This window comes from Sporisorium graminicola, chromosome SGRAM_7, assembly GCF_005498985.1.
Source record: "Sporisorium graminicola strain CBS 10092 chromosome SGRAM_7, whole genome shotgun sequence".
Taxonomy (NCBI): Eukaryota; Fungi; Basidiomycota; class Ustilaginomycetes; order Ustilaginales; family Ustilaginaceae; genus Sporisorium; species Sporisorium graminicola.
In genome coordinates this window covers 507,620-530,875 of record NC_043737.1, presented here as the reverse complement: position 1 = coordinate 530,875, position 23,256 = coordinate 507,620, and the positions used below count along the sequence as shown (strand labels likewise).

General features: G+C 57.6%; 9 protein-coding genes across 9 annotated transcripts; 6 read left to right on the top strand and 3 right to left on the bottom strand.

The window, feature by feature from the left end:
* Positions 1-1,253: 1,253 nt before the first annotated feature.
* EX895_005633 (uncharacterized protein) lies at positions 1,254-1,964 on the top strand (the record flags this gene model as incomplete). Its single annotated transcript, XM_029886225.1, has 1 exon — positions 1,254-1,964. One exon carries the CDS (start codon positions 1,254-1,256, stop codon positions 1,962-1,964), a length of 711 nt encoding a protein of 236 aa, XP_029737456.1.
* Positions 1,965-3,279: 1,315 nt separating this feature from the next.
* EX895_005632 (uncharacterized protein) lies at positions 3,280-5,073 on the top strand (the record flags this gene model as incomplete). Its single annotated transcript, XM_029886224.1, has 1 exon — positions 3,280-5,073. The coding sequence occupies one exon, from the start codon at positions 3,280-3,282 to the stop codon at positions 5,071-5,073; it is 1,794 nt and encodes a 597-aa protein (XP_029737455.1).
* A 311-nt stretch (positions 5,074-5,384) lies between these two features.
* On the top strand, positions 5,385-6,593 carry EX895_005631 (uncharacterized protein; the record flags this gene model as incomplete). Its single annotated transcript, XM_029886223.1, has 1 exon — positions 5,385-6,593. One exon carries the CDS (start codon positions 5,385-5,387, stop codon positions 6,591-6,593), a length of 1,209 nt encoding a protein of 402 aa, XP_029737454.1.
* An 87-nt stretch (positions 6,594-6,680) lies between these two features.
* Positions 6,681-7,817, bottom strand: EX895_005630 (uncharacterized protein; the record flags this gene model as incomplete). The annotated part of the gene is made up of 1 exon (XM_029886222.1): positions 6,681-7,817. The coding sequence occupies one exon, from the start codon at positions 7,815-7,817 to the stop codon at positions 6,681-6,683; it is 1,137 nt and encodes a 378-aa protein (XP_029737453.1).
* Positions 7,818-8,622: 805 nt separating this feature from the next.
* On the bottom strand, positions 8,623-10,026 carry EX895_005629 (uncharacterized protein; the record flags this gene model as incomplete). Its single annotated transcript, XM_029886221.1, has 1 exon — positions 8,623-10,026. The coding sequence occupies one exon, from the start codon at positions 10,024-10,026 to the stop codon at positions 8,623-8,625; it is 1,404 nt and encodes a 467-aa protein (XP_029737452.1).
* A 548-nt stretch (positions 10,027-10,574) lies between these two features.
* Positions 10,575-14,777, top strand: EX895_005628 (uncharacterized protein; the record flags this gene model as incomplete). The annotated part of the gene is made up of 1 exon (XM_029886220.1): positions 10,575-14,777. One exon carries the CDS (start codon positions 10,575-10,577, stop codon positions 14,775-14,777), a length of 4,203 nt encoding a protein of 1,400 aa, XP_029737451.1.
* Positions 14,778-15,407: 630 nt separating this feature from the next.
* On the bottom strand, positions 15,408-18,404 carry EX895_005627 (uncharacterized protein; the record flags this gene model as incomplete). Its single annotated transcript, XM_029886219.1, has 3 exons — positions 15,408-16,624; positions 16,716-17,153; positions 18,395-18,404. 3 exons carry the CDS (start codon positions 18,402-18,404, stop codon positions 15,408-15,410), a joined length of 1,665 nt encoding a protein of 554 aa, XP_029737450.1.
* Positions 18,405-19,753: 1,349 nt separating this feature from the next.
* EX895_005626 (uncharacterized protein) lies at positions 19,754-21,690 on the top strand (the record flags this gene model as incomplete). The annotated part of the gene is made up of 2 exons (XM_029886218.1): positions 19,754-21,184; positions 21,319-21,690. The coding sequence occupies 2 exons, from the start codon at positions 19,754-19,756 to the stop codon at positions 21,688-21,690; spliced, it is 1,803 nt and encodes a 600-aa protein (XP_029737449.1).
* A 688-nt stretch (positions 21,691-22,378) lies between these two features.
* On the top strand, positions 22,379-23,164 carry EX895_005625 (uncharacterized protein; the record flags this gene model as incomplete). The annotated part of the gene is made up of 1 exon (XM_029886217.1): positions 22,379-23,164. One exon carries the CDS (start codon positions 22,379-22,381, stop codon positions 23,162-23,164), a length of 786 nt encoding a protein of 261 aa, XP_029737448.1.
* Positions 23,165-23,256: the final 92 nt, after the last annotated feature.

Genomic DNA, 23,256 nt, shown 5'->3' with positions numbered 1-23,256 from the left:
GGCGTCGGAGCGGGAAACTTTGAATTGGATCTTCGGGAAGAGACGCGTTAGAGTTTGCAATTTGACGCCGTTTGGCGAGACCAACACCTTGCTTGCCCTCTCACAGGCCTGCAGAGCGAGCCAGCGACTGTTCCGACGTGCATACTGTTGTTGTTGCTGTTGCTGTCGGTTGCGCGAGGGCGGGTCGATGAGACGCAGGTCGGGAAGACGCTGATCGCACTGGTGGACAACGGCAAATCGGAGCTCTGAGTTTCTGTTCTCCCTTCTCTTCTTCTGTTCTCTTCGCTCCGCCAAGAGGGTGGGGGGGGGGGTTTGCGTCGGAAGTTTCGCTGCATGCCTTCGATGCAGCTCTGCTCGCATCACGAACCAAGGGAGAGGCTTGAAACGTTGACTCGTGACCTACAATAGCGGAGACAGAATGCACCCCAGGTCGTCGAGTATCGAGGAGGGGGAAAGGAAAGAAGAAAAAAGAGAAGGAAGAAAAATCCGAGCTCAGCTGCACGAATGAATGCACGACGTCGATCCTCTTTCTGGTTCTGATTCTGTTTCACCCGCGTAGGTGTTGATGTTTTTTCTTTCTTTTTCCGCGCTCCGCTCGCTCCAATTGCCTTTTGTGCTGGCCAAACCCTTTGTTGATCATCGCGCGTTCCTTAGTCTTCGGGTTTCCGCTGCTGTGCCTCTGCTGCCAACCGTCGCAGATGCACAGAGGTACAGAGCGCACAATGTGTGTCGAATTGCCGTATTCGGATGCTAGTGGGCCGTAACTTAGTAGGTAAATAGAGCTTGCCGGGTCTGCAGGCTTTGCGCCGGTGCTGCAGAGGTGTAGAGTGGGGTTTAGCTTCTACTGCGGCCAGACTCGTCGTTTGTGGTAACACTGAACAGCAAGAAAGAGAGAGGGCGTGCATGGTGGTAGACCTGACCCCTGAAATCGATCGTGGGTTCATCAAGAGCATGTCGAGATGGGGCTTGTTCGTCATCGTTTTCCCATTCCAACTTTGTTGATCTTACACCATCAGCCGCCGCTCCTTCTCAATTCTCCTTCTTCCTTTCGCCCCCTCCCCTTCCTTCGGAACGACCCTTTCAGCATCCCACGTCTTCACATCGACTATCCCTGCCCGTCTTTACGTGTCATTCTGCCAACCACTGTCTTTTACAGCGTACAAATCCATCTTATCAGTGCACACAGCAAGGACATAATAGGAAACCAAAAAGACAGCCAACACCTTGCATAGACCCCAACAACAACACCAGCCATGCGGATCATAACACTAGCGCTCTGTTCGTCGCTCGTGATTGCAGCAGCCAGCGCGCACATCTCGACGCTCAATGCAGCGTCCTCGTCGTCAGGCTCAGCGCTGCTTGCCCGCTCTGAGGCTGTAGCATCGTCCGCCCGCGTCAGCAGTCTGGGGCTGCAGAAGAGAGCGGAGACGGAAGACGTGGTGGTCGACGAGGTTGACGAGGGTGACGACGACAGCGATTACGAGGACGAGGAGGAGGAGGTTGTGGAAGAAGTCGACGTGCTCGAGGCACGCGCCAAGAAGCACAAGAAGGCACACCATCGATCGGCAAAGCACTCGGGCGGACGTCGAACGCACAAGAAGCACCACCACAAGAAGCCCAAGAGGCCATCGCACCCGTCGCACAAAAAAGAGAAGACGCACAAGGCCTACACCACCGGAACGTTCCAGGGCAAAGGCACGTTCTTCGACCCGGACCAGGGCGCGTGCGGCGAGTGGAACACGGGCGCCGACAAGATCGTCGCCCTGTCATCCGACATCTACCAGGGCGGTGCACACTGCTTTGAGCGTGTCAACATCTGCCATGCAGGCAAATGCGTCAAGGCAAAGGTGGCGGATCTGTGCCCTGGGTGCAAACATACGAGTCTGGATATGAGCCCGAGCTTGTTCCGCGAGCTCGCCAGTCCGGACCTTGGAGTGATTGACATCCAGTGGTCGTTCGTCTAGGATTAGCAGCAGCACATGTTGCTCGCCCGGTGCCTTCAAGTAGACACGCAATCGTCACGGCTTGAGCTCTTTGCACTCTTTCTCCTATCGCCTTTCCCTACTTCCCCCCTTCGTTTTCGCTTATGACCTTGTTTCGTTGCGTCTTGTGCAAAGACCCTGTATGACTTTCTCTTTCTCTCTTTCTCCCCCTGCTACAACATCTTGATATTCTGCGTTCACCAGCATGCACCCCGTCTGTGTGCAAAGTCTGAACGGTCGATGAAGTGTGAACGTCAGGCTGGCGAGTGCACCATGTAAGCGAGCTGTCAAGCTTGCCGAGGGCCCAACCAAGAAGGCCGCTCAATTTCGACTCTGATCGCGCTGGTGGGCCCCTCTGCTCATTTGACAGCAGCTGAAGTCTCTTTCACAGCAGTGTTCCGGCCAATTCAAAGCCAAACTAGGGGCATGCGACCCGTGGTTAGGCAGTGGCAGGTAAGGCCTCTATGCTCGGTTGGGCGAACAGCAGCAGCGGACGGGCGCAGATATTGCTATATATGGCGTCGCCGCACCACGACAAGGTTTTGCTTTGGACAGCTTGTTTACCGTCCGTTTGTGCTTGTACTTTGAACCCGCCTGCTCGTATCTTTTTTAGTTAAGATGTTACGCCGTCGAACAAGCACAGGAGGAGAAGCGGCCGGATAATCAGAGACCGACGCGGCTCCGCCCCCCACGTCGATCTCCAGGCTGATTGTGGAGATCAGGCCAGAGAGAGATGTGTGTGCGAGCTTCTTTTTACTTGCCTTCTCCAGGCTCCAGTGACGATCAGTTGAGCCAGGTCTGACTCGAGCAAGGCGAACCGTTGGAAAAAGATTTGTCACCGGGAAGCGGTGTCTGTGCGTTGGGGGAAGGGTGAGGCGCTAGGAGAAATGCGAGCCGGATGCCAGCCCTGCCTCGGTTCGGCCAATTCCTCGGCGAAAGGTTGCGGGGGAGCGAGGAGGATGACCAATAGCTGCGACGAAATGCCTTTTCGCCCCCCCCACGCGTGCCGATGACGGACCTTTCCCCCGCAAAAAGACGCCCTTCCCGCAAATCTGGCCGATGGTCGTGCACATGCTGGCTGTGCCTCTTGCCTCTGCATCTGCAACCGGGAGATAGACAAACCTTGTGAGACCTTGTGACAAGGGCTGAATCGCAGCATGGGATATAGGCAAGTTGTTGTTGCCCAGCCTTCTCTCCCTCTTACCTCCTCTCTTCTTCACCTGAACTATCTGATCTGCCCACTGCACAGATTCCACCTCTTGCTTCTACCAAGGCCCTCCAAATCGCATCATCAATTATGGCGCCCGGTCAAGTCGAGCTGCGCGCCACCACGCGCACCAACGGCGGCAGCACAGCACCCAAACTCAACAAGATCAGCTCGTTCATCACGCAGTCCGCCGACAAGGGTGCGGCGCAATCCATGCTGCATGCCTGCGGCTTGAAGGTAGAAGACTTCGACAAGCCGCAAGTCGGCATCTCGTCCGTCTGGTGGGAGGGCAATCCGTGCAACACCCACCTGCTCGAATTCGGCCGCCTGATCAAGCAGGGCTGCGAGGCGGTCGATCTGGTGGGCTTGCAGAACAACACGGTTGGCGTTTCCGATGCCATCACCATGGGCGGGCCTGGTATGAAGTATTCGCTCCCCTCGAGAGAGCTGATCGCAGACTCGATTGAGACCATCACCATGGCGCAGTACCACGACGCCAACGTGTCCATCCCGGGCTGTGATAAGAACATGCCCGGCTGCCTGATCGCCTGCATGAGGCACAACAGACCCTCAATCATTGTGTACGGCGGAACGATCCAGCCGGGCAGGCACGGTATGGACATGCCTGGTCTCGGCAGGAAGAAGGGAGACCCGTGCAACGTAGCCGACAACTTTGAGGCGACAGGCGCGTACGCAAAGGGACTCATCACCTCCGAGGAGCGGGTCGACCTGATCCGAAACGCCTGCCCCGGTCCTGGTGCCTGCGGAGGCATGTTCACCGCCAACACGCTGTCCACCGCCATCGAGGTCATGGGCATGGGACTCCCACTCACCAGCAGCACACCAGCCGTCTACCCGGAAAAGACACAGGAATGTCTGCGCGTTGGAGGCTACATCAAGAACCTGCTCGAGAAGGACATCAAGCCGCGCGACATCATGACCAAGCAAGCCTTCGAGAACGCCATCACCATGACACACGTCATGGGCGGCTCGACGAATGCTGTTCTCCACTTGCTCGCCGTCGCGCGCGCAGGCGACATCGATATCACGATCGACGACTTCCAGCGCATCGGCGACAAGACGCCCATGCTGGCCGACGTCCAGCCGTCTGGGAAATACTACATGGAGGACATCCACAACATCGGCGGCGTGCCGCGCGTGCTCAAGTACATCCTCGACAACACGGATCTGCTCCACGGCGACGTCATGACGTGCACGGGCAAGACACTGCGCGAGAACCTGGCGGATGTCGAGCCGCTCGAGTTCGAGACGCAGGACATCATCCGCCCGCTGAGCAACCCGATCAAGGCTACGGGTCATTTGACGATTATGCGCGGCTCGCTGTGCCCCGGCGGTGCGGTGTCCAAACTGACGGGCAAGGAGGGGCTGTACTTTGACGGAACGGCTGTGGTGTTCGATGGCGAGGAGGGCGTCACCGAGGCGATCGCCGAGGGACGTGTGAGGGACGGAAGCGTGGTGGTCATCCGTTATGTCGGGCCCAAAGGTGGGCCGGGCATGCCTGAAATGCTCGGACCTACAGGTGCCATTATGGGCGCAGGTTTGGGCAAGACGGTGGCGCTCATTACCGACGGCCGCTTCTCTGGTGCCTCGCACGGCTTCTGCACGGGTCACGTCGTGCCTGAAGCCGCCGAGGGTGGTCCCATTGCGCTTGTTCAGGATGGAGATCGAATCACGATCGATGCCGGCACGCGAGAGATCAACGTGCACATCAGCGCCGAGGAGATGAAGGAGAGGAAGCAGCGGTGGATCAAGGAGAAGAAGGGGAAGCTGGCCAACAGGCCCACGCGCGGGTGGCTGTACAAGTTTGCGAGGGATGTGCAGAATGCTTCCGAGGGCTGCATTACCGATCGCGACTTGTTCTGATGCTGATAGGGCTGCAATGTCAGATTTGTGCAGATGCAGATGCGGGCTCTGATTGATGTTTAGTCGGTTGTGTGGGGTGATATGAAGTGAAACAGCGAGAGCGAGGCCGAAAGGTTCAGGGTCCATTCGAATGCTTCGCCGAATTCCGAAGTTCTGAACCGATTTTTTTGCAGTTCCATTTGGGATGATGACCTTCTTTAGCGTTTCTTCTCGCCATCCTCCATCGCCTGTCACTTACACAGATTACATTTCGACTACCCGCTCACGCCGTAGACACTGGGAATCGGAAGCAAGCTCCTTCGCTAGCAAACATGTCGTTCGGCTTCCAGTTTGACGATTCAGAGATGGACGAGGAGTACCTCTCCTCCTCCTCCAATCCTCCTATCCAGGCATCTGCACCTTCAGCATCGGCATCGGCGCAGGCATCGTCGTCCACTGCTGCTGTGATTCCATTTCAGAGCCATTCGGTGCAGGATATGCTCCAGAACCTGCCTTCGAGGATGTCCTACTCGTCAATCGATGTCAGCTTGCCAAGTGGGACCGGCGAAGCGAGAACAAGAGTGCAGAGGCTGTTGAGGCGCGATCTGTTCGACGCGCGGTTTCAGATGCTTCTGGACGAGGAAGAAGAGGACGAGCAGGCCGAAAACGGGACTCAACAGAGTAATGGAGGACAGCAGCAGCAGCAAGGGAGAGGACATGTGGATGCGGACTCGGATTTGATACCGGGTGTGTACGAAGGTGGTCTCAAGACGTGGGAGTGTGCTTTGGACCTAGTCGAGGTGCTAGACGCAATGCATTCCACAGCTTCCTCAACCTCACCCAGCAGCTGGTCAGATCGGCTCTCAGGAAAGCACATCCTCGAGCTCGGATGCGGCACAGCTTTGCCCACACTCTTCATCCTCGACCAACTCCTCCAAGAACCTTCCCGTCCAAATGGCATCGACCTCACCCTCCACCTCGCCGACTACAACGCTCAAGTTCTCCAACTCGTCACCCTGCCCAACCTCATCCTCACCTGGTACGCCTCCCCCGCCTCCGCCCACTTCCGCTCCACCACCGAGGCCTCCCACCTCGTGCACGAACGACACGAACTCGAACGTCGAGGCCAAGACCACTTTGATCTGGAAAACGAACTGCCTATTACCGACGAGCTCGTCTCCGCTTTTGCAGAGTCACTCGAATCGCGCGGCATTCACCTCCGATTCTACTCGGGCGCATGGTCCACGTTCCCTCCCCCGCCCGCAACGCACAAGATGGACCTCATCCTTACGTCCGAGACTATATACTCGCTCGAGTCGCTCCCGGCGCTTGTCGGGCTGATGAGCAGCTACGCCAAGCCGCAGGGGACGGGCGAGGCGGGGCTGGTGTTGGTTGCGGCCAAAGTCATTTACTTTGGCGTCGGGGGTGGCGTCGAGTCGTTCAAGCAGGTCTTGTCGCAGCTGCAGCCTGCCGCAACAGTGGAGCCCCTGCACAGCGTGACCAAGGGCGTCGGCCGCACGGTGCTCTCTGTCACTTTTTGACGTTTTTCTCCGCTCACAACATCTGTATCCTGTACACAATCAATTGTATCGCTCTAACCACTAGAATTCTTCATTCGCCTCAGACAGCTACACAAAGTCACGCGCCAGATCGCCTGACCACGCCTCGAGCGCCTGCACCCATTTGGCGATGGGCTTGTGGGCGAACCAGATCTCCTTGGCCGTCTTGTGGCCCGCGGCGCGCGAGAAGACGTACCAGCCGAAGAGCACAAAGTCGGCATGTGTCGGCTGTTCGCCACCCGCGAGCCACACGCTCTGTTCGCTCTTGCTGCCGCGTCTGCCGTTCGCGGCGGTATCGACGAGTGGGTTGCTTGCGGCGCTGCTGGTGGTGGTGCTGCTGCCAAGGGGCTGCGCCGGCGTGGAGTCGAGTCCGCCTTCGCAGGTGAGGATTGCATTGACGACCTCGAGCTTTGCAATCGCCTGCTGGACGTGCGTGTCGCGCTCGGCCTGCGAGAGGCTCGAGACCTTGGCCCAGCGCGCCTTGCCGATCTTGACGTCTGCAAAGTACGCGGCGGACTCCGGGTCGAGCATGGCGTGCACGCCCTTCTGCGCAAGCGGGGCGATGTGCGGCGCGAGCACAGTCTTGCCGAACTGGTTGAGCATCGCCGCGAGTCGCTTGGTCGACGAGTTGCCGAAGATGCGGTGGCCTTCCGGGTGGCGGCGCTCGAGGTACTCGGCGATGTTCCAGGAGTCAACGATGTGCGAGCCGTCGCTCAGCTCGAGCGCGGGAACGGTGACATTGTCGGCGATGCGCTCAGCCAGCTCGTTGCGCACTTGAATAAAGGTGAGCCGCTGACGCTCGTAGCCGACATTGAGCAGTTTGAGATCCAATAGCGTTTTGATCGTGTGAGCCGAGAAGCACGCCGTTCCGCCGGGCTTGTTGGTGAGGTCGAACAGCACCAGACCGGACGAGCTCGTGCTGAGCGACGCCGAGTCGGCACGTGAGGTGCGTGGGGCGGGCTCGTCAGCCTCGCGTGCCGGTGCAGGCGCCGGAACTGCTTCGTTCACCCCACCGACAGCACCGACAGTGGCGGACGACGACTGCGTGTCACTGGGTGCAACACGCGTATTAGAGTCCGTTTCGGAAATAGAGAGATCCTCGAATCCGTTCTCGGATGCAGCGGTGGTGGTGGGGACAGTGGAAAAGTCTTCCTCAGTATCGGCGGCGGAACCGGCCCTCTTGACTGCGGCGGAAGTGTCGTCCATGTTGGTCGTTTGGGTCATTCGCAGAACGGTGGTAGAAAAGTAGGTGACAGTGATCGAATGGCGACGATGAGCAGAATCGGTGATGGTGGTCGAAGGGACCAAACTGAAAAGAGGTCGAGTGCTTCGACTTGATGAATCGCTCATACAGTCAGCGAGTGAAACAGGCCGATCGCATAGCAGCACCAGCTGTAGCGTAGCGCAAAACGAGCACAGACCCTATGCCCACGCTTTCGGACCACGTTCTCTCAACAGAGCTCGTGCAAAGGTCGCACGACCTTCGTCATACCGCAAGACGTTTTAATGCGACGTCACACGCCATCTCCGACATGGTCTGCTCAGCTCGCTCACATCCTATATCTCACTCTCGTCCTCCATGCTTTTTCCCTTTCAATGCAGTGTGTGTGCGTGTGTGCGCGCAATCGCAACGCTCTGTAACAGATGTCGCGAGTAAAAGTCGGCGGCTTGCAGAGCCTGTTGGCCTTGCATCGGCGTTCAGATGTTCGGCTTGGACGGACAAGAATAAATTCCTCCACCTGCAGCAGCAGAGAGGCACGGGCCAGCATTGCCGAAGAGCATCGAGCCGGACGAGTTGGCATTTTTATGCTAACATGTAAGATCTTGGTTCGGACGACCTTGGTTCGGTTGCCTACACAACTCGAGTGTTTAGAGAGTATCGAATGGCAGTAGCACTCAGCACTCACTTCAAGACAACGGTGCCAAGTCCATCTCAATGATTTCTGCTGTTGCAAGATACAAATACATTACATGGCATTCGGGTGCGCAAGGTGATGCGGCCGTGGGGCTCTCAGCTGTCGTCTTCGTTATCGCTGCCGTACGCTGCCAGACTGCCAAGGCCGTTCGAAGCGGCAGGTGGTTGGGTATTTTGCTTGGGACGAAGCGTTTGCAGAGAAGCCAGGTTGGACATGGTTTCTGAGTTGAGCAGCGATCCGTTGGCATTGCGGACAGGGGACGCGGCTTGAGCTTGACTTGATGGTGCCTGTGCTTGGGCCTGTGCAGCAGCAGCCAATGCAGCTTGCCTCTCTCGCGCCAACTCGGCCCATCCACGTTCGTTCTCCTCTTCGAGCCTGCGCAGCTCCTCCTCCTCGTCCGTCGCCTGCTGTGTGATTCTGCGACGTTTTCCAGCAGCATCGTGGTCGTCATGAGCTGTAGGATGCTCCAGCGCCTCGAGTGCGCGCAATGCTTGCTGAGCTTCGATGGCTTGCGTCGACATACCCGCCATGATAGCTCGCTCACCTGCGCGACGCATCTGCTCCTGGTTGCGCTTCTGCGCAGCTGGATTGGGATCGTCCGAGGCCCAGCGTACGTTGATGATTTCGTTGTGGTCGAGCGACTGGTTGAGCATGGCTTCCTTTGCAAACTGCGCGTTGGCTTCGTACTTGTACGTGACAAAGGCACACGATCGGCCGATAAGCACACGCAGGCGGTCGATCTCTCCCCACTCGCTGAAATGGCGGCGCACTACCCGCTCCGTGGCGTTATCGGTATCGGGGCGAACCGAGTTATGCTGCGGTCGATAAGTTTTGGGGTCTTGTCGCTGGCGTGGGCCATTGTGTTTCTTGGCGTCGTTGACGCTACGGCCTCCTTTGAGTGTCTTGCCGCCATCACGCCATGCCGTGTTGGTCGAGGTTGGTGCTGAGACTCCGTGCTCTTCGTGGATGCGACCAACGTATAAGGTGCGGTTGATCTTTGAGAGGGACCCGGTGCCGCTCATGTCGTCCTTGTAGTTGCCGAGCTTCTCTCGACCAAAGCAGTCGCGGCCTTGACTGGGAAAGTCATTGGGGCGGGGTAATCGATGAAGGAAGTTGCACTCGACACCATGCGGGCAGCAACCACGTGCGAAATGGATACAGCAGTAGACCGCCTCGTCGGGACTGATGGCGGCGCCCTGCTGCATCCGGGCTGCTTGGGTTTTGAGAGTGATGTCTGCTTTGGTGTAGCCAGAGTCTCTTGCGATGTCACATCTTGTCTCTCGCTTTGCCTTTTGAGCTTCGTTCTCCTCTCTGTCGACGCCGGCATAGTTCTCGTACCAGATGTTGAAGGTGCCTGCCGATTCGGGTCTGGCGCTGAATGCTTCTCGGATAGCGTTGAACTTGGCCTGTGTGACCTGCTTGCGCGCAGGACGTGGCTGGTATGAGGTGGACGCTACCTGGCTGGGCGCTTCAACGCCTTGCGCTTGGTCCTCGCTCATGTTGGAAGATGGTGCGCTGCTGCCTGAGTTCGAGGTGGATGGAAGCAAGACAAGAAGTGAAGATTCGAGCTATGACAAATTCGACTCGAGAACATCAATCCGAAATCCGAATTCTTTCTCGGCACTCGAAATTCGCACCAAATTCACTCGACACACGCACGCGGCACAACTCAGCTCAGCAGCTTAACAGTAGCTTAACAGCAACAGCAACAGCAACAGCAACACCGCTACACCGCAACAGCACAGGGCACACGACGTTCAGTCTCACAGTCGGCTTTCATGCACCGACGTCCTTTTACCCCTTTCGTTCACGGCCAACCAACACCGACACATACATCAGCGCTGTTCATACCTCACCACTCTATCCTTACTTCCAGATCACCCACACAGCAAACCAACAAACGTTCGACATTGCAGTATCCAGCGCTTCTATCCCTCTCATCTGCTGCGTGTGGCACTGACCACCATCTCGCGCCGCATGTCCGATTCCACCTAATCCACACCGTCTTCGATCTGCTCTTCTCGATCGAGAGCCTCGTCTCCGCAGCATGTCGGCTGGGACTGGCCCCCAACATGCGGACCAAGACCCCACCACCCGCGACTTTCCTTTGTCGACAACACACAGCACCGAGACTGAGTCGACAGCAGTCACATCCAAGCAGTCTCTGACCGACACTAATGACGACGCAGTCCCTTCAACTGAGAGTCCCATCGTGCCCGGCGCACTCAATGCTTCCACGACTACGTCGACATCATCCACATCACAACCCATGCTCTGCAATGCGGACGACAAGCCATTACCCATCATTGCATCCAATACTGCTTCAGATGCATCCCTCGACAATGTAACGCCCGCTTCGTCGCCGCAGCAGCATTACCCTCCCTCGCCTGACTCGGAATTGGCATCTTCCATGATCACCACCATCAGCCCGGTCCGCAGATCCGTCTACAAGCGCAAGATGAGCTCCAACCCAAAGGGTATTCTCAAACCCGCCCCTCCTCCTCAGAAGGGCTTTTCCTTTCGCAGAGATATTCTTCAAAACATCAACACTCGTCTAGCACAACAGGGCGTCAATGTCCAGGTGCCAGTACCTCAAGGAAGCACCGCCCAAGCCACCGCTTCTTATATTGGCGGCATGTTCCGCAAGATCGGCGGTATTGCTGCCGGTGCTGCTGCCAATGTGAGCGGCTCTAATGCCACAGCCGTTGGCGGCCTTCTCTCCAGTGACTCGCCTTCCAAAACCAATGGCTCTGCTCCGTATTCTTCGGTCCAAGATGGCGCCGTTCCGAGCAGAAGCAGCAGCTCCATCACCTCCTCAACCTTCTCCACCACATCCACATCACAGCAGACGGAGTCCGACACCGGTCTAGTGAAAAGCACTGTCGTCTCCTCCACCACCTCGGCTGCGCCACTCAAAAAGGTGCAATTTCAGGTATCGCACATGACCGTCACATACCCCATCGCCGGTGCCGGAACGCCCGAAGACGAAGACCTCACACGTCTTCGCATCGAACGAGAGCATCGTCGTATGCTCAAGGCACGTCGTGGCAAGCCATGGACTCCTGAAGAGCTCGAGGCGCTTTACCGCGAATGTTGCCGAACGCGTGAAGAGCATCCGCTCAAAAAGATGCGCCTCGTCTTTCAAGAGGCTGCTCAATCGACTCCTCCGGCGCTCAAGACTATGGATCTCTCCTTTGTTCCCCTCGATCGACACGCTGTCGAGCCCATCGCCGACCTGCTCAGCGTCGACTTTGGTCTCAACAAGCTTGTTCTCGAGAACTGTGCACTCACAGACGATACCGTCAAGTCCATACTACACGCTCTGCTCGTCTCTGGCACCTTGCCTAACCTCAGCATCGCCAGCAACCGCAAGATTCGATTCCGTGGTTGGAAGTACGTTGCCATCTTTATGCGTCGTGCGCGTGCGCTGCGCTACCTTGACCTGTCCGAGAGCTCGATCGATCGCCTGTCGCTCGAGCATATCCTTGCTGTCATCACCAAACCGCCTGCTGCCGTCACGCACGCTCGAGTGCCACAACGCACACTCAAGCAAGCAGCCAAGGCCAAAGCCGACGACAGCAAAGCAAAGGCAGAGGCCGATGGTGAGGCCGATGACAACGTCGATGACGACGGTGATGGAAGCGACAACGAGTTCTTCGATGACTCGGGGGAGCCGTTGATGCCCACTGCTCCGCTCCTGCGTGACGTATCCGACGACCCTGACCCGCCATCTTCAGCCATCATTTCGCTACGCCTCGAGAACTGTGGCCTCAAAGCTGCGTCCCTCGAAATGCTCTCGCAAGCAGTGCGATTTTCTGACATTCGCCATCTCTCCTTGCGTCGCAACAAGATCGGCCAACTCGCATCGGTTGCATTGGCTATCATGCTCAAGGATTATCCGGACAGCATGTCTGCTTTGGACCCCACTGCTTCTGGCGCATCGACTCGCCACCCCTACTCGTACTTCGATTCGGCCGCTCCTGCTCCCTCTGCTTCCAGTGGTGGCACCGGAGCTGCAGCAGACCGCCATGGGCGGACATTGCGCGCCAGCGATGCACAGACGACACCAGAGCATCATCCACGAAGCTACTCTCCTGGTCTGCCCGAGGTGCCCGTCATTGTCTCGAGTCCAGGAGGCGGGGTCACGTCGCGCAGGATGCCCGGCCAACTCCACGCCAATGGTGGAGCAGATCACCGACCTACCACCTTCTACGGCGCGCACACAGAGCAGCTTCAAGACGCTATGCAGACGAGCATCGCCGGGCCCGCAGGTGAGCTGGAACTCAGCCTCACTCCGCAGCAACGTCTCGACATTCGACAGAATTCGGCGCCTGGTTTGAGCGAGGAGGAAGCCATCGCCATCTACCAAGCCAAGCGAGCACGCAGAATCTTGGCGGACCTGCCACGGGTCGGCAACCTGCTCACCTTGGACCTGAAGTCCAATGACATCCGAGGCGGTGTGGTCTACCTTGCTCAGGTACTCAAGAAGAATCGCACCTTACGCGTGCTCAACCTGAGCGACAACAATATCGAGATGCCCGGCCTAGTGGCGGTTGCCGAGGCGCTCAAGTACAATTCGACGCTCGAGACGCTCGACATGAGTCACAACCCTTGCTCCGGTCCGGGGCTGGAGGGCATCACGACGCTGCGCACTGCATTTGCGCTCAACTCGAACCTCAAGCGGCTCTTCCTCAACGACACGGATCTGTCTTCGGAGGCGGCTATTGCTCTCGCCGAATTCCTGCCGGAAGCACGCAGTCTGATCCATCTCGACTTGGCCGAGAACTTTGACATCGATATCGCTGGCGTTATGGCTCTGGCCGTGTCGTTGCGTATGAACCGCAGCCTGCGATGTTTGGACCTCAACATCCCGCCGAACAATCCAGACTTTGCTCGCCTGTCGCAAGAGATCCTGCAGAGCTGTGTGCGCAATACGGAGCTTGCACAGCAACGAGCCAAGCAGAAGGGACTGAAACAGCCGATCGCCGCTCCGATCTACAAGTCGGTCGTCGCGAGAGCAGCACGGGAAAACGACGAACGGTTAAAAGCTATTGAAACAGCACGAGCTACCGCGGTTTCGGCAGCAGCTGCCAAAGACCGCGCTGCAGTCGAGAGTCTGCTGACCGCATCCGCCGAGTGCCGCAACGTGCTGCGCGACCTGCTGGAGGGCGAGGAAAAGCGACAGCGCGAAGCACCCGAGCAAAAAGTCACACCCGCCGGCGAATTCGTCGACGACCTCACCCAGCAGAGTGCCAAACTTCGACGCAGGCTCGCGGACCTAGCTTCGAGCGTGCAGGAGGAGAGCCTGCTGGAGCGCATCTTGTCGGTGCACGACGAGCTGGGGGATGTATCAACGCGGTTGGAGCGCTTCTACAAGTATGGCTCGACTCCCGTGATCGATGTAAGGGCTTCGGAGGCGAGTGGGCAGCCCGCAGGGGCAGGGGTAGCCGACGGGACAGGTTCCGGACTGCCGTCGATGCTCCACCTTTCGACGCCGGATCAGAGCGGGGTTGACTCGGGACTTTCTTCGCCTGCGTTTTCGATTGCGGACTCGGACGAGTCGGATTCGGACGACAATGCAGAGACGACGCAGGGAAAGAAACGACGCAGCAAATCGAGCTCGAGCACGGCGGCATCGACATCGGTGGCCGGCAGGGCGGAAGCGGCGATATCAGACTTGATGGGAGGATTGCGGATCCAGACGGGCGAGGCGGAGGGTATGGCGGCTGACCGCGAGGATCCGGCAGAGATGGAGGGTATGGCGGCTGACCGCGAGGATCCGGCAGAGATGGAGGGCAGACTGCCACCCCGGTCGCCCACGGAAAACTTGGCCAAGGGGCAGCTGAGCGAGGAAGGCGAGCTGTTTAGAAAAGCGAGGATTTTGGGGCTCGACGGGCGGGATAGCGAAGATGACGACGATGAGGATGAGGCGGGGCAGCAGTCGAGTGACGCCAACCACGCGGTGCAGAGTGGCGGTCGCACCGCGGCGACACAAGTCGTGGGCCCGAGCGAGACGAGTGGCGACGCTGATGGCAACGCACCCGTCACCCCCGCCGCTCCGCAGTCATCGATCGACGCCAGCTCGTCGTCATCGTCAACGCCGAGTCCATCCGCCGACGCGCCGGAAGCAACCTCGACGCTCCAAGCCGCGGTGCACGACGCCGAGCTGAGCGGCGAACAACTGCGCAAGGATCTGCTCAAGGCCGACGTGCCGCCCAAGAGCGGTGGCAAGCAGGAGGTGGCCGAGTAGCCGCATCTCGGGTCTCGACAGCTGCACGGGTCACGCAGCGCTGGGAAGGTGCAATCAATGTTTTTGAAGTAGTTGAGTTGGCCTAGCTACGACGAGGGGGGTGCTACAGTGTGTGTGCGTCTACGTCGCTGCGCGCGTGCGCGTTGTCTGGCACCAGTCTCGTGCGGGACACCCATTCGCGGTGCACGAGGCGCACAATGCATCCAGTCGCATCGCACTTCCGGGCGCCGCAGACGGTCCCACGTATCCGGTCGACCGAACGCACGGCGTCTGCCATCCACACATGGTTGAACTGAGCCCTCGAACTTGGGCTGGCGTCCGTGCCGTGTGGCAAGTCGCACGCTCCGGGCGTTGTCCGGACGCGCTGCGCTTCGAACAGCCTCTCTCAACTGCACGTTCCCCAAGGACGCCAGACAGGCTCTAATGTCGTGGTCAGACCTCAGGTCGAAACGCGGACGGCTGCGCAGCGACAGAAATGTTTCCGGCTCGACGGCAGTGGGTGACACAGTCGAACGGCAACCCACGCATTACACACTGCAAACTCAATTGGTGAAAAAAAGAATGGAAGATAAGTTACAACCTCGAAACAAGGAGAATCCTTCAAAACAGAGCAAAGTTATGACTAGCAGATCACGCATAGGCAGCAGGACGCTCAGTCGACTTAGGCGAACCCTTCTGGCCCCTTCTGAGCTTGTTGAACAGGCTGCCGTTCCTAGTCAGACCTTGACCCTCAGTTGCTGGAGAGCGGCCGGTCCTGGAATCGTGCGAAGACGAGAGTTGCTGCTGTTGAAAGTAAGAGGAGTCTTCGGCGCGCTGGTTGGCTCGCGGTGTGAGCACATCCCTGTCGTTGGGTGTGACAACATTGCGGCCACTTCGACGGCCGTAGCTGCCACTGTTGACGGGTGTGCCTACGGCAGCATCAGCAGCTGCAGCACGCGAGTCATAGGTCGAAGATGTCGGTGCGCCGGCAGCCGAGTAATCCGATCGCAGGGGCGGCGTGCTGGGCGAGTGCTTGTGTTGAGCTGCTCGACGGCGACGGTCGCGCACACCCATCTCGACGCCATCCTCGGGTGGTGGCACATTGGGGTTTTCACGCATACTGCGGATACGCTTGATGAGACTCTTGCTACGCTTGGGTGCATCCGACGACGCGCCAGCAGCAGACGACCTCTCGTCCCAGTTGGGCTCGGGGAAGGGGCTGGCGCTACCGGCTGCGAGCTCTTCTTTGCCTCGGCTTGGCTTCTTCTTGCCCGTCATGATGGCTTCCATGTCGAGCACACTGCTTGCAGCGCTCAAGATGCCGCTGCGTTCGCCACCATTGGCCGAGTAAGGACTGAGATGGGAGGAGCGGACGGCGGCCTTGGGTTGAGCAAAGTCCTGCCAGGGTTCTGCACTGACGCCCCAGACGTCGGCGTTGGGGTTCGAGACATCGTAGCGGCTGTCGGGGATGTTGGAGGGCTGGGTGTGGTAGCCCTGACGGCTTCGCCAAATGCGCTCGGCTTCTGCGTCGCGATCAGCGTCAACCTCATCGTCTTCAAGCGGGAGCTCTGCGGTGGAGCCTTGGGCATGCATGGAGAGCGAGGGAACGAGAGGAGCAGTGGCGCTACGGCTGCGGCTGCCGTTGGCATTGACGCCCGGTCTGGAGGTGCGCTTCTCATCGACGGGGGTGTCGTTGGCGGCGAGCTGATCGTGAGCCGTGGAGCGGGAGGCGCCCTGCTTAGCGCCTGGTGCGTTGCGCGGAAGGCCGGTCATGGGGTCGACGTTGGGGTCGAACGCACCGACGGGAGCGCGCTTCCCCTTGTTCATGTGTGGTGTGCAGGCATCGTATGGCGAGTCGTGGTGGAACACTGTACGAAACAAATTAAAGAGGCAAGAGATGGTCAGCACAGAGCACGGTGGAGCGCAGCGAGATGGAACGCCACTCGTAAGAGTACTCACTGCTGGACCCGTTGATTCCAGAGAGGTCGAGACGATCGATAATGTCCATGCGGCTCGCTTTGGCGGTGGTCTTATTGATCTCGTCCTGCATGCGCTTATCCTTGGCGCGCTTCTTGGCCTTGTCGTCGGAAGTCTGCCGGCGGAAGGCGTTGGCGAACTTGTGCGCCATGGTAGTGCCAGACTTGGGAGGAAGCGCGGGAGGCGGCGGAAGGTTGGGGTCTTCGAATGGGCTCTTGGCGGGGACCATGGTTGGAGGTTCGAAATGAGGCAGAGGTTGAAGGCCGGTATAAGATGATTCGGGATCGTAGGATGGGTGATGGGCGTGTCTGGAGAAGCCAGCGGAACGAGCGTCGGTATCTGCGTTGGGGCTGACGGTGACGACGTCAGAAAGAGCAGCCAAGACCGCCTGTCGGGATGATGATGCTGAAGAGTTGTAGGCTGCACGGAGTTGGTAGTGACAGGTCAAGGAGCAGGATAGGAGGCAGGAAGGCAAGATGGATGAAAGAAAGACGTAGGTCAGATGATGTGGTCCTTGAGAGGCAATAATAGTACGGATAGGTCAGGAGGTAAGCGAGATGTTGGTGCGGGGGGAAAGGAGGCACACACAAAAAAGAGGAGCGGCGAAGCAAAGCAACACAAGAGGACAGAGAGACGGACAGACCGTAGACGTGCAGCAGACGGGACTCAACCGTGGCCACAGCAGACCGAATCCGAATCCCAGAGGGCCCTGCAGCACTGCGCCCCCGAAATTGAGTTGGGTAGCGTGGCGATCGCTGTGGTGCGGATTAGCGGCTTGTGCTGTGCTGTGTTATTTTCTGTCCTGTGTGTGAGAGAGAACATGGGCAAACTAGCGTGGCACAGGGGTCGTGCAGCGACGCAGCACAACAACAAAACCAAGCCAAATCCAAGCGAGCCACTGTGGCGCGCCGAAATTGCACAGGAAAATCCATTTTACGCTCTGCTGACACGCCCCAATTGACTGGTTGGCTGACTGGCTAAATGTCTGACTATGCTGCAACAACCCAAGAGACCGAGCGAGGGTGTAGACCCTCAAAGACACAGGCAGCTGACCTGTCCCGCTGTCTCTCCTTCTGAGCTTGGACGCTGTCGCCGTTAGCGAGAAAGGCTTGGCTGCGTCTCTGAGCCGCAGCAAGGCATGAGCTGAGCTGGCGATCTGACATCGGGCATCGTAGTGAACCAGATTTCATGCTGTTGTCGGTACCAAGCCTGTCTCCGTTCATTCCGCAGCCTTGCGCCAGCCAGATTGCTGACAGAAAGATCTGCAGCTGCATGAGAGGTTCGAGAAGCTTGCGCAGGCCTTGCTGCAAATGCAACCCGAGCTGGCAGCCGGCCAAGTCTTCATCTCGACCCACCAGTCAGAGAACCGCACAGGAAAGCTTCGCACAACTGGTGCATGTCTCGTCGCTCAACTTGGGCTGGAACCGATGGTGGGTTTACTCGAGAAAGGTTTTGAGTGGACCAGCAATTGAACCGGCCAAAGGTCGAGTGTGCAGCTTTTGCCGGTCAATGTTGCGGCCCTGGGCGCGTCTTTGGGTTAGAACTAGCCACTGCTCTCTCTGCCTCTTGACATTGCATCGTGCCGTTCCTCTGCAGAGCCAAATCCAGAACAGCGTGTCGATATCGAGCTGCGAGACTGAGATTAGACTTCGACTACTTACGCATGGTCATCGACGCTGATGGCTTGTGTCAATGTGAATCTCGACGAATGCTGTTCGTGCAGCTAATTGACCGGAGGAGAACCGATGTCAACCAGGACAAGTGTGGGAGAGGTTGCTGCGTCCAAGGCCGGCTGACGATTCTTCGATGGTCGACGAGTAGGACGACACGAGGAAGGTGAGGTCTAGGTCGAGGTGGTCGAACGTACGTTGAGTGGGAGCGCCGCGTGTGGGATAGTGAAATTAAGCAATCCGATCACAAGTGAGGGACGTTGTGGCGAAAGTAGGTCGGAAGGGCCGACTGCGAACACTGAAGAGAGCCGATTTCAAACTGCGTGATGGTCAAGAGAGATGGTCAAGAGTGTAAAACAGAACTTAAACGAGGGTGAGATGGTGGAGCAGATTCTAAATGATGACCGTCCAGCATGAATCAAAGCATGCGAGCCTTGATGCAACCGACACGACCACGGCGTTCGCATCTCAGGCTGACGACCTCGTGCCGCCCACGACGGAAAAAAAAGTGCTGCAGCGTTGCGGTCCATTTGTTTGTGACAGACACCGTGTGCAAGATTTAGGACTCGCTCCTGCATTCCAAATCAGTCACGCTAGTCACATCACTCTACACCCCCTTTTGCGACCGGTCTTTCAGCGTTGGCGTTGCGCGCGCCCATGATTAGTTTCCGTTTCGTGTCTCAGAGTTGCGTGCTTCCCCCCTTCGCTCTCGTTCAGCTGCAATACACACTTTCGACGGAAATCGCCTGTCAGCACAGTGTCGCCCACTCTGCTCAAGCAAGAATCTGCTCATCCGGATATGCAGCGATGGATCCACCTAAAGCGACGGGGAACGTAGGGAAAGTACAAAACCGTAAACGCTATCTTGGCGAGTTAACGCTCGGCGTTCTTTGGCGGCGTTTAAACTCTGCTTGCCCACCGAACGTGCGTGCGTTTAGGAGTCAAGATGTAAAATTGATAAATGTGACCAATGGAGGCCTAACATTTTCACAGCCGCCTTATTCGCTATCTGAAATTCAGAGCTCCTCCTCGTCTGCTTCCTCCACGCCGACGGCTTGGTGACAGCTTGACCGCCGCGATACGGCGTTTGCTCGTCGTGCGCCGCGTGGCTTGCCTCGAAATTTTGCTGCGAATCTTGATAGCAAAGACACGGCTCGTGCCTGGATCTGCATTGCCGCCACAACATGGTTTCAAGATGGTGTGCGGGGCCATGTAGTCTCTGATCCGCTGCTGCATGGCGCCCCAAGGGTCTTTTCTTCTCGGATCGGTTCCCCTTCGCAGAGCTTCCCAATCTGACCTTGCTTCCACACCACGACTCGCATCCTCACCCAGACTTCTGCGATTCCCAACATGGCGCAAGCTCAACAACCGGCAGCCGTCTCGGTGCCGTCATCACCTCAAGACGATCAGATCTCGCTTCAACTTGCCTCTGATGACGTCTCGAGCCACGCGGGCGAGAGTAAAGACTTTGCCACCGCGCTCCTCACCACAAGTCAAGACTCCGCTGCGTCCGAGTCACGCTTCATCACCGGACGGTGGGAGCTGTGGTCCTATATGATCTACAGCATCGGCAATTCTGGTTTGGGTCCGTTCAACTTTGCGCCTTCGCAGTTTCAGAACTTGCTCTCGCAGCAGGCCACCAACGTAGGCGCGGGCCAATGTGGAAACGATGGTCAACCAGACTGTAGGCTGATGTTTATGGGCAAGGACCGGACAGTGGAGAGCATCGTTCTGCTGAGCAATGGGGTCTCTTTCGCCATCCAAGCCGTGCTCTTTATCGCCATCGGCAGCTTTGCAGACTACGGCAAGAACAGGCCTTACATTCTGATCGTTTGCACGGTTGTTGCTATCGGCATCAGCTTTGCTTGGTTGGGAGTGACAAAGCCGGAACAGTGGCAGATCGGCACGGGGCTGTACATGGTCGGCCTGATTGCGTATCAGCTCTGCTTGAGCTACTGGACTGCTGCATTCCCTGGACTGGCCAGGGATCTGCCGCACATGCGCGAGGCTCGCCAAAAGTTGATCGAGGACTCGTCCATCTCAACAGTTACCGATGCGAAAGGCATCGATGACAACAAAGTCACACCAGCAGAGGAGCAGCCGAGCCAAGTGTTGACCAACTCAGAATCCAACACAGACGGACCAATGACGGCAGACAAGTACAGCCTTCTGGAGACCATGGCCATCAACCGCATCAGCAACGTCGCCTTCACTGTCTGCTCCGTCGGAGAGCTCGTTATCCTAGCTGTCATTCAAGGGATGCTCTACGGCATTCACACCGACCGAGACGAACAGTCCAACACGACGGCACTCTCGGCTGTGGTCGCCTTCAGCGCGGGAGCATGGGTGCTTTGCGCCATTCCCTGGTTCGTCCTGGAAAAGCATCGACCTGGACAGCCTCTCCCGCCCGGCACCAACTACTTGACTGCAGCCGTCAAGCAGGCTTTCCTCGCAGCGAAACATCTTCGTCGCCTGCGGCAAACCCTCATCTACCTCATCTTCTACTTCCTCTTTTCCGACGCGCTCAATACCACGGTTACGGTCATTTCGACGATTCAGAACCAAGTAGTCAGCTTCAGCACCACAAAACTCAATCTGCTGCTTATCGTTGGAATCGCAGCCCAAGGAGCCGGTATCTATGCATTTTGGCTCGTTCAGAAACGCTTCAAGCTCTCGACGCTCTTCATGTTTTGCTGGGTTGTCTTCTTTACGATCGTCCTCCAGGTATGGGGTTTTATCGGCATCTTCACCCAACGTTTCGGATTTCACCACGAGTGGGAGGTAAGTTGAACTTTTCATTCCACACCTTCACAGACACAACCCATTCCCTCCTCCAATGTTGTCTGCCGCCCTCAACGTACTCACCATCATCCCCTCCCTTCTCATCTGTCGTTGATCGGGTGCCTAACAACCAGGCGTTTGCCTACCAGGCGTACTACGGGCTGTTTGTATGTCCTTGGTACGCCTACGGCCAGACCATGATCGCAGAAGTAACGCCCAAAGGATCCGAATTTCTCTTCTTCAGCCTTTTCTCGATCATCGGAAAGACGAGCGCCTTCATCGGACCTTTTGTGACACAAGCCATCGCAGACGACACCGGCAACGCTTCGACGCCCTTCTACTTCCTTCTCGCTCTGTCTCTCGGAAGCTGCGTGCTTCTCTGGCCGCTCGACATCAAGAAGAGCAAGATCGAGCAGGCGCGTTTCATCGAGCACGATGCTAGGGACAAGAACTTGGCCAAGAGCGATATTGTGACGCCGCAGACGTTTGCTGACGTGGTTGCTTGATTTGACAAGTTATGGGATAGCATTTGATTGCTTGTAATATTGCGAAAGATCTATGTGACTGCAGGTAGCGATGATGCCAGTCGACGTTGAGGCGTGAGGAGGAGCAAGATCTGAGCTTCGGACGTTGGGTGGGAAATTGATGGCCGTTTGAACCGAAACCAAAATTTAGGCGGCAGCAGGCCGCGGCCTCCAGCTGAGATACATAGAGAATCCAGATTGCCGGGCTAATTTCGGAAAAAGTGGAGACGGAGCCTGCAGCGCAGGAAGCGGATAATCTTGCTAAATCGACTTGGCTTGTGCCCTGCTGAAGACGATAAGAAAGAACAATGCGGAGAGCTCAGAAGCGCAGCTGACTCGAAATTTCACTTGGCTATTCTTCCATCGCATCCATCCTTGCTCTTTCCCGACCTACTCCATCGCTAGCTCCTCGACCCTTTACGCAGACATATTACGCAGACATATACCCCTTTCGCAACGCATTCGCTCAACCATACGCACACTCGCTTCCCGTTCTTTTACTGCCTGGCTCATTGTGCTCTCGCCGACCGCACATCGAACGGATCAATCCCAGTAACTCCACCTGATTGCAGCCACACGAAGGAGCCTCCTAAATACGCATTCTCTCGCTGAACAACTGCCTACACCGCCTTCCACTACCACTGTCACACCCGCACGCATCGCCGGCGCAATGGAACGCTTCCTGAGCATCGTCTTCCCATGCTGCTTCCCCAACCGGCGCTCCTCTTCCTCAGGCCAGCACAACGAGCGCACACCGCTACTGTACGATGCGGCGCACACTGCACATGGGTCTTCGCGCAACTCGATATCTGACAGCGGATTAGCGACGCCCGGGTCGGATGCGAAGCGGGTCAAGCGCAAACACAATTCGATCTTGCCTGCGCCCGCGTACGATGCGCATGTCTTGCGAAACATTCTCGATGATTTTAAGGGGAAGCTCATTGCTGTTGATGCGAGCGGTGCGACGGGAGGAGGCGAGAAGGGTGCGACTGGGGCTACAGCAGGATTGTTGCTCGAGAGCGGCGCAGAGGCGGTCGGGCAGGCGGAGGCAGAGGCGGCCAGCGCATCCACCACCTCGATAAGCGCCAAACACCTCACTCCAGTACACACGCTCCGGCTCGCTGTCTCTTCCTCACACCCACCCGCCGCATCGCAATCAAAACTCGTCGACATCTGGTCCACTTCACCCCCCTCATCCACCACCACCTCTTCCAACACGCCCGCGGCTGCACCGTCCAACACAATCCTCTCCTATTCGGCTGCAGTCAAACGAGGATCTGCTGCGGGCAAACCGAAAGGCAAACGCTTCAGCGGCGCGGCGAAAGGGTCTGCGGCGGCGGCGGTGCCGGAAGCAAGCGTCGAGCAGAAGACGTACGAGTCGCTGGCCGAGTTGGCCCGCTCGAAACCGCTGGTGCATGACTGGGAGTTGGAGGAGGGCGAGGATGCAAAGGCGTAAAAAGAACAGCGTTCGCGGATTTCCGTCTGCATCTCTGCCCGCCAATGAGTCTCTCTTTCAATCGCTAAGTTTAAGTTATCATCAAAATCACA